At 46.9% G+C, this 8,903-nt stretch overlaps 1 protein-coding gene across 11 annotated transcripts in view; it reads right to left on the reverse strand.

The window, feature by feature from the left end:
• Positions 1-7,295, reverse strand: part of DMRT2 (doublesex and mab-3 related transcription factor 2) — a 702,131-nt gene extending 694,836 nt beyond the window's left edge. For 7 of the 11 annotated variants that reach the window (XR_012127744.1, XR_012127746.1, XR_012127745.1 and 4 more), the window contains exons 1-3: positions 6,880-7,295; positions 5,512-6,080; positions 3,814-3,916 (exon numbers count right to left, since the gene is read on the reverse strand). Coding sequence is in view for 8 of the 11 variants with exons in the window: in XM_073228610.1 (XP_073084711.1) it covers positions 3,814-3,916; positions 5,512-6,036 (628 nt within the window). In the remaining 3 variants the exon portion in view is untranslated. Of the gene's footprint in view, positions 1-423; positions 1,749-2,127; positions 2,209-3,813; positions 3,917-4,497; positions 5,456-5,511; positions 6,081-6,879 lie in introns of those variants that run through there. The other 4 variants (XM_073228612.1, XM_017674327.3, XM_073228606.1 and 1 more) reach the window with 4 other exon arrangements.
• Positions 7,296-8,903: the final 1,608 nt, after the last annotated feature.

The raw sequence follows: 8,903 nt of genomic DNA on the forward strand, positions 1-8,903 counted from the left end.
ACAATCATAGAATGTTCCATCTAGAAAGGAAGCTTGAGGCCCCACATACACATCCCCATCAGGGAAGGAAACTGGGATCCAGAGAGCTAAAAGAGGTCAATTCCAGGAACCCATGTCCATAATATAAATGAGATGTTCAACTTGATTTCCCTTCAAATTAATTCAAAGTTGTCCAATCACATAATATTAAATAGCAGATCTGCTCTATAATCTCCTTAAAGCTAGTTTTGCCTCAATCTAGAATAGCTAAAGTTACTTGCCTTCCAAAATACAAAACCAAGGGTTTTCCTGTGATCCCCGTGATCTTTAAGAGTGCTTGAAAACACCCAGAGTCATAGAAAAAAAAAAGAACACACTTCATGAACACTAGCTTTTTCATCTAGACAGACACAGCTATTTACTTCAGCAAATACTAGGTCTTTTGGAAGACAGTGTCAGTTTTATTGCTTTTAGAAATACTGTGTAAAACATGGAACTTTACAATATGCACATAAGCAATTTCCATATTTAAGTTTAAATATATTTATGTGGCAAAAAAAGTACATGCATATGAATATATATAATTTTTAAAATCATCATCATTTACATTAGAAATTTCTTTATACATCTTTCTTTTAAAAACAAAAAATTAGCAACAGGTAAGAACTCTCTGAGACTGAAGAAAATCCAGCCTTCCATTTAAGCAGTCTTTCACTGAGAGACGTGAGTGATGGCAGACGAAGGCCTCTTAAGAATAGACTCAACAGAAAATGACAGCGGTTCATTCACAGACAGTTTTGTTCCAACTTGTTTGGCTACAAAAAGGTCTTTTGCACATCTATCTATTGTAAATGTGTACTTCTGGTTCTCCTTGACTAAACAGTCTCTGTGTTTCTTAGGGGCCTCTTCAAAGGCATCCTTGACAAATGACGTTTTCAACTCAGGACCTGATTTGTCAAGAAGAGTTTGCTGGAATAATGAGTGGAATGGATTATGTTTAAGTGGCAGAGGGTGCCTCGTGCTTTCTTTGCTGATCTTGGTTAAGATGTGCCCTTGAGCTGCCGAAGAGTCCATGTCAACAACTGGAGAGAAATTCCCTTGGGGTGGGGAGAACAGGGACCTCTCTGGGATGGCCTGGTGACCCTGAAGGTCACTTCCCAAGGTCTGGACCTCATGACTGTGAGGCAACACCAGACAGCCTTCCAATTTTGGTGGCACCATGTCATGTTCCATACCAAGTCCATCCTGAATTCGAACTCCCTTCGAATCCCAGCTGGCCCCAGGTTTCAGAGCTTGAACTGAGGTGGTGGCATTTAGCAGGTATTGCTGGTAAAGAAGAGTGTCACTAATGGGGCCACACTTGGGCCAAACTAAAAATCTTGAGGATAAGGGATATTGTCTATAAGTCGCAGCCACACTGACATTGGAAGAGATTAGTTCCATATTCCCAGACCCTGAATATTGCATGGTTAGATCAAGGCACGTGGGCAAAAAGTTACAGAAGTCTTTATTGGATGGTTCCACTGTGGTGGGACTGTAGGCATTTTTGTAGGAGCTGTACTCAGGTCCATGCACCATGCGGTTGGGCAGGAACAAGGCAGCAGCTTGGGAAGCTTCCAACATCTCCCTCTCTTTATATTCTCTCTCCAGCATAATGTTCTCCAATTCTTTATCAGCAAAGGCCCGCCTTTTCCTCATCCGGTCACTTACCGGGGGAGGTAGAGGTAAGCTCCCTCCCACATGAGTCTCAGCTGGAATAGGGCGGTAGCCTAAAATAAGCAAGCATTGCACATGAAAGAGATTAGCATCTAGGGAAGAAAAATCTAGAAATCCAGAAGGCATCAGAAACACTGCAAATTGGCAGAACAAGCATTTACAGTTCTACATCACTAAATATTTTATATATAAAACAAATTATAGGTTCCATTTAAAATAGTTCCCTTTGGGAGGAAGGATATTCATATTGTAACTTTCTGTGTGTTTTTTTTTGTCTTTATACATTTGTTGGTTTACTTGTACAGCATCCTTTACTGGCTGAAATTTTAATATTCTTCTATACGGTAAGAGACAAATCTGCTCATCTTATATCAATCAATGCTTTATTACTATCCAGGTCATCTTTTCCCATTATTCAAAAAATATCTATACCTAGAGCTGATGTCACTTTTATTTTCTAAAGATGGCTCATTATGTACACATTGTTACAGTTGTAGAATAATCCAAGGAGAACTACGAAAAAAGAGAAAGTTAAAGTAGATTAGTGAAGAGAAAAAGAGAGAAGACTTAAGGAAACAGAGCAGCATAGAAAATTGAAAAGAGCTGTTAACTAGTCAAACAGACCCCACAGTGAACAATTTTTCATCAGACCCCTGCCCCTGTCTTCCAGTGCAAACCAACAAACAAAGGGCATGGGGGGAAGGTCCCCTGCTATATTGAAAACAACTGGTTTAAAACATTTTCCCAAGTTCTAATTATGTTGACCAGATACCAGAATAGTCAAACAAGCAGTCATTAGAATATAGATTAAGTCATCGCACATTTTATGAATAGGAACAAAGTCAAAAACAAAGATTACCATAATGTAAATAGAATTCCTAGCATCATAAGATACTTTGAGTATTTCATAATCCCCAAGTACTCAGCACTATCAAATTTGTTTGAAGGATCCATTGTGTGATGTTTGTGTTTACATAGTGACAAGCCCATCATACTCATTTGCAAATAAAATAAAATTTGAAAATTAACGTTTCCATTTCTATGGTAAGTTTTTGCCAGGAAGTTATTTACTTAAATTTAGTATTCCATTTAGTCCTCCCACTTCTCAAGTTGCTTTGGCACAATTTCAATTTATCAGTGTGGTCCCTATGGTTATAAATCTGTTTACCCAGTTTGTAACCAAATTCATTTTTGATGCATGAAACCATTTTAAGGTCAAAAGCACACAGCATACAGTAAGATACTAAAAAACTTAAAACCTGTCCAGAACCAACTCAATTCAGAAGCTACACACACACACAAAAAAAAGAATTCAAATATCCAAAAAAAATCTGCTTTTCAACCTGAATCTTATGAAGCAGCAGTGATTATAGCCAATAAACTTTCCTTTTTTATATATAATAAAAGATAGTTAACATATTATTTATCCAAGTCAATAAAGTTCATATCCAAACAGAGATGATGTGAAAAATCAGTAAGAAAAATTAATGTATCACCAGGCTTTAAAGTGAAAACATGGAGAAACACTGTTCAAATTTAGTCTCCACTTCCCTTGTTTGATTCAAAACCTTCTCCAGTCTTCACTCTCAACTGTCAAAGATGGTACAATTATATGAGAAAAAAACAATTATGTAGATAATCCAGGGAGGAAAGTAGTAAAAGAAATAGAGTGGGCTTAGAGGTTGGATCGCCCAGACTAGAGGTTTTTATTGGTGTGAGTAGCTGCTAAACTCCTCACTTGACTTCCTCTCTTTAGCTCCAACTACAACTAAATTTTTTTTTTCAATTTATTCCCTCCAGGACATCTGCTGGGGGATCGCTTAGCAGTGTATCTCTGTACATCCATCACCCTAGGGCAAACTTCATTTAACCCATTAGCACTCCATGTTAATTAACTGTTGAGCAGACAACAAAATTATCAGTGACAAAAACCTCAGGAAGTATTCAAGACTAATTTCCTACCTCCTGATTTTCTTCCTAGAGGAAAACTTTCTAATAAAAAGTACCTTACCCTCAGAATGCTCCTTCGCAGGTTAATAAAAATGCCATGTGCCTGCATGATGAGAATCACTCAAAACTTGGTTTAAAATACTAAAGGATAACTGGGTCTTGCTTTACCTTCTAAAATACTTTTGGCCAGCAGACTGGGTGTCCTGATTTGCCTCTGATACACGGCTTTGCGCTCGAAATTATTCTGTTTCCCAGAGAGCCCTTTCTTGTCCTATAAACAGAAGAAACATACAATCCATAATGCCTTGAAAGAAAAGGTGAGGGACAAGCGCATCAGCAACTTTACTCAGTCTAATGAAATTATTTTCCCATCCCATGTGAAAATGATTCTAAACGAATTAATATCAGCACTCCCTAATTCCACGACAACGAGCTAGAAACTTTCTCCAAAGCTTGGGGCCGCTTTCCTTTGAGCCTCCCCATGCTCGCCGGGCAGTCAGAATTAGGGCGACATCACCAAGGAAGGTGAGCTCCACTGTCGAGGATACAGTAGGAGGTCGGCCCCTAAAGACAGCTGCCCAGAGTAGGGCTGAAGGTGCCTGCCTTTGGGCAGTGATGTGGGGCTGGTTTCTCCCTGCAGTAGGGCGGGTAGGGCCAGGTGCAGGGATTTGAGGGAGAGACTTGAGCGTGCTTCTCTCAAAAGCTCGTGTGCCTGGCCAAAAACTCCTGATTGTTCACTAGGAGAGTGGAGCGCATGAAGCCAAACAAAATCCTCGGAAGTCTCCGTGGATACAAGACAAAGAGACACCCCACCCCCATCCCTCCACCCCGCCTTCGCTCCCGAGTCACCACCTCACGTATTCGGTGGGTTTCTGGGTCCTTCTATGCCAGCGTTCAGCCCAGCAAGCGGTGAAGAACGCGAAAAAACGCAGAACGCACGCTGAAACACGCCGGAAGCGGGAGGAAGCCGAGCTCATGGTCAGGCCACCTCCTGAGTCCAGCACCTCTCTGGGGCCCTTGGGAGGCTTTCCATTAGGGTCACAGCCTTCGGTGTGTATAGTGATCCATTCCCTAGCCCGTCCTTGCCAAAAAGTAAAATCGAAAATCCTCGCACGACCCGAGTCTGGAAGCGAGGCCTGCGGAGCTTCCCTGGCTCTGAGCTCCCCAGGTGCAGGACTACTTGGAAACATTAAGTCCAAAGTTCAAGAAGAGTCTCTCCCGTAAAGAAAGCTTTGGCTTTCCTCACAGCTGGAGCTCCACGGTGAAAGGCAGCCGCCGGCCCTTTGGTAAAGCTGGGGGCAGGGAAAGCGCAGAAGCTTCCGGTTGCAAGACTTTGGCTGCCGGTCACCTAACTTCCCAGGCCACTTTTGGTCTCATCTGTAAAATGGGTAGCACAGCTTGCCTATCTTAAATGGCCTGTGACAGCGGAAGCAGTGCGTGCGCTACGTGCTGCGTGGGTCTTTTACCCAACCAGCGCTAGTCGTCCCGCAAGGAGCATCGCTATGGCCGCAGTGCACGGCATCAACCGCTGTCTGTCCTCCCCGCAAACTGGCAAAATAAATTTTTAAATATAAAACATAAAAATAAAATGTCTTTCCCATAACAGGCCTAACCAATTTCAAGGCCTCTCTGCCCACTTTTTCATGCACCCTTTCCTGCCAAGTTCTCCAGAAATGCCTACGGCTTCCTCACCACCACCTGACCCTGCAGGCCTGCATAGAGAAGTGTCATCATCATCCTTACGATCAAGTGCTAAGTGACACGAGGCCCTGAGCGCAGATGTTTGGGGAGCAGCCACGTCTCCGACTCTCGACCCGCAGGCAGCCCAGGACGCCCCACCCTACCCCCAGCCCGGCGAGTACGCACCTCCGTGGCCTGCTGTCTCCGGAGCGCCACCTGGGCAGCCATGACGCGCTGCCGCTCCACCACCAGCAGGCAGTTGGCGCACTGGCAGTCGCGCCATCGGCAGAAGCGCTTGTGGCCCTTGAGACAGGACACCACGCCGTGGTTGCGGCAGCGCGCGCACTTGGGCGTGCGGCTGAGCTTGCGCGGCTCGGCGCCGCCGCCCGCGTTGGCGCCGCGCTCCGGTGGCCCAGCCGAGGCCTGCGAGGCCTGCAGGGAGGGAGGCGGCCTCGGCGGCAGTCCCCTCTGCTGCTCCGGCCGGCCTGGCACCCCCGGGGACGCGCCCGCCTCCTCGCCGTCCCCCTCGTCCTCCGCGTCCTCGTCGTCCTCAACCTCGTCGTCGTCGTCCTCGCCGTCCCCATCCGCCGCCCGCGGGCTGTGCCCGGGCAGCGTTGGCAGCGGCGCCCCGCGGCCGTCCTCCTCCAGCTCTAGGCTCTCCACGTCGATCTCCCAGTCCCCGGCCACCAGGTCCGCCTGCCGGTCGGCCATGGCGCGCGACTCTCCTCTCGAGCCTCTGCTCAGGCGTCTGTGCCCTGGAGAGACACGAAAAGACGCAGACCCACGGACTGCCTTCAGGCACCGTCCCCAGGCGCTGGGCCCGCAGCTCCTGGTCTGCCCGCATCCTGCGCCTGGAGGAGCCCGGCTCTCTACGCGTCCCTCACCTCACATCCAGGCCACACGTGACTTTCTTATATCTTAAGGACCCCCAGAGGTCCCCAATTTTTTTTTTATCTAGATCCAGGAAGGTTTTTATCTATTAATTCTAAGTGTTCTGCGAGCCCCTAACCTTTAACCATAGCTCTCCCTGGCTTTACACACGAGTTTGGGACAAGTCCATGGGTAACTCACTCATCACATACACAAAGGCGTCGCGACCGACTAGGCCGGCCGAGGCCACTTGTCAGGCTTCCCCAACTAGAATGGCCATGATGAATATAAAAGTGTCGATGGAAGAATTATTTTCCTTTTTATCACAAGGGATCTTTTGGACCCAGCAAGCCATCACACTACATCTCCCAAATGCTTCTCATCCTCCTAAAGCACAAGGGCCCCTCTTGGGCTTGGAGAGATCACCTCCCCACCCCAACAAGTAATGAGCTAAAAAAACTAAAGTTGTCCTGCTGTCATTCGAACCCCATAGGAACAATGGGCACAGAGCTTCAGATGCCTGTCAGCATCAGTGGTGTTTGAACAACTCAGGGCTGAGCAGCGCGGGATCAATGTATATCGGGCATGATTTGCACTGTAAGGCAAGACTTCCAACTAAAATAGAAACGATAAGGAAAGGTGATTTGGCCCTCCCTGACACCCCGAGAACATCACAGCACTCACCAAGACTCTGAGGCCCGGGCTAGCAGCCAAGGCAAAAGTGATCCAGCCTTGGGACCTGGTTCTTGGGTTGCTGGCTGTGCTTGCAGATAGAAATCGGGTCACCACACCCTGCCACAAAATCGGGGCCTGACAGCAGGAGGCCCGGAGCTCACTGGTTGGGGAGTGGAGAGGGGTAGGGGTGAAGGTGAGTCAAGTCCTCAGCAGCCTCGCCCTGCACGGCCCAAAGTTGAAAACTTCTGACCGGTCCTCCACTGCCTCAGGCTCTTCACCTCGCTGAGGCTTCTTTCGGCTCTCTCTGACCCAAGCTGGGCGGGAAGGTTGGGCCCCTGGCCTGACTCCGACCGCGGACTCCCGGGGCGGGAGGGCGCACGCAGCTGCGTGCAGCGCAGCGCCCCTCGCTGCAGTAGTCAGCCTCTGCTCTCTTTTCTAGTATTATCAGCACCGAGCCCCGAGCTCCGCACCCTCTGATTGGCCAGTTGTCAGACGGAGTGGAAGCCGATTGGCCGAGGCGCGCCGGCGGCGCTCTCCACCTCCTCGCATCGCCGCGCTCCTCCCCTCGGCGTTCTGCCAGAATCCTCCCTCCCGGTCTTCGGTGCAGCCGGGTCTAATGTCCCCAGGCTAAACCCGAAGTGTGACGGTGCCTGCTGGGGTGAAATCGCCATTGATCTCAGAGACTACGAATCAAGCAGAGACACACTCTTACGAATTGCGTTGTCCACAAGATAGGTAATAGACAAGGCAGAGGTCTGAAAGGCTAGTGTTGGTCTCTACCAGCATCACCAGCATTCTTCGACTCAATCATCTCCCAAAGTTGGGCGCCGAAATGAGGCCTCTCTAATCGGGTCACGGCAGTATCCTACTTTCTCCTGCAAGACTAATTCAATGGTTACTTTGCACCACAACGCCAGGTTATCGAACTAATGACCTGTAGATATTTTTCCGGCTAGCTCCACTTTTCCTCGAAGAAAAAAGTCGTTTCTCCGTTAACCCTTCAGCAGGCTTATGAGGCAGGCAGGTCGCCAAGTCAGCTGCGTCAGTTCTATTTTTCTGCTACGTTAATTACTATTACAGTTGATTTTGGGGAAACGGAAATACATGCCAGTAAGAGATTTAAGTACAGTATATTCACTCTATGCATGTTTTTAAATGAGGCTTTTTAAGATGATTTTTTGTGTGCATTAATGTATTTATTTTTAAAAAAAACCTTCTGCTGTCTCCCTCAAAAGCCCCTTACATAAATGTTTGATAAATTAAATTTCCAACATGTTGAAAGAATTAGTCCTCTAATTTAAGGCTACATTCTATTTATTGAACTAAATTTAAAATCACTGAAACGCTTTTCTAGTTACACAATGCCTCTCAGGATCAGCTTAGGGGACGAATATGGAAATTGAGTACCATTGCACTGAGCACATAGTAGGCCCGCAATAAATACTTGTTGAAGGACAAAAAAAAAATTACAGAACTTATTCTAACGTTTCTTTTCTCGGATCCCATTGTAAAGTTAGAAGTTAAGCAAATTCCGAGCGGTGGGAACAAGGCAGGTTATGAATCTGTGAAACTAACGTGATAGGCTGGGCAAGCAAGTATTCTTAAACCTTTGGCGATGTTGGGAAGTTCTTGCCTGATGACTAGGCACCGGGATTTCCCTTCGGGCGAGTGCTTCTTCCGAGAGCCGCTTACGAAGCCCAGTGAAGGAAGTGGAGAAGCAGTGCTGCTTATTCCTGCAGCCTGTTCAGTTGCTCTGGGTGTCTGGGGAGGCGTTTGGGGGCGCTTTAGGAGCTGTGTACCCTCAGACGTGGGACAAAGCCGCGCAGTTGGTGCCTCTCGCTTGATACTACCTAATAACACCAGTGAGCTTTACTTTTTGCATACTTGTTTATCCCCATCGAAACGCATTTGCTCACCTACGTTAAAGCATTTGAATTCTTGACCGCAGCAGAAATGTTATTTTCCCCATTTTTCCTGTGACGAAATTACAGTTCAAAGAGGAACTCTGGGTCACTCAGTGGTCTCAGGGAGAG

Source organism: Manis javanica, chromosome 2 (assembly GCF_040802235.1).
Source record: "Manis javanica isolate MJ-LG chromosome 2, MJ_LKY, whole genome shotgun sequence".
NCBI lineage: Eukaryota > Metazoa > Chordata > Mammalia > Pholidota > Manidae > Manis > Manis javanica.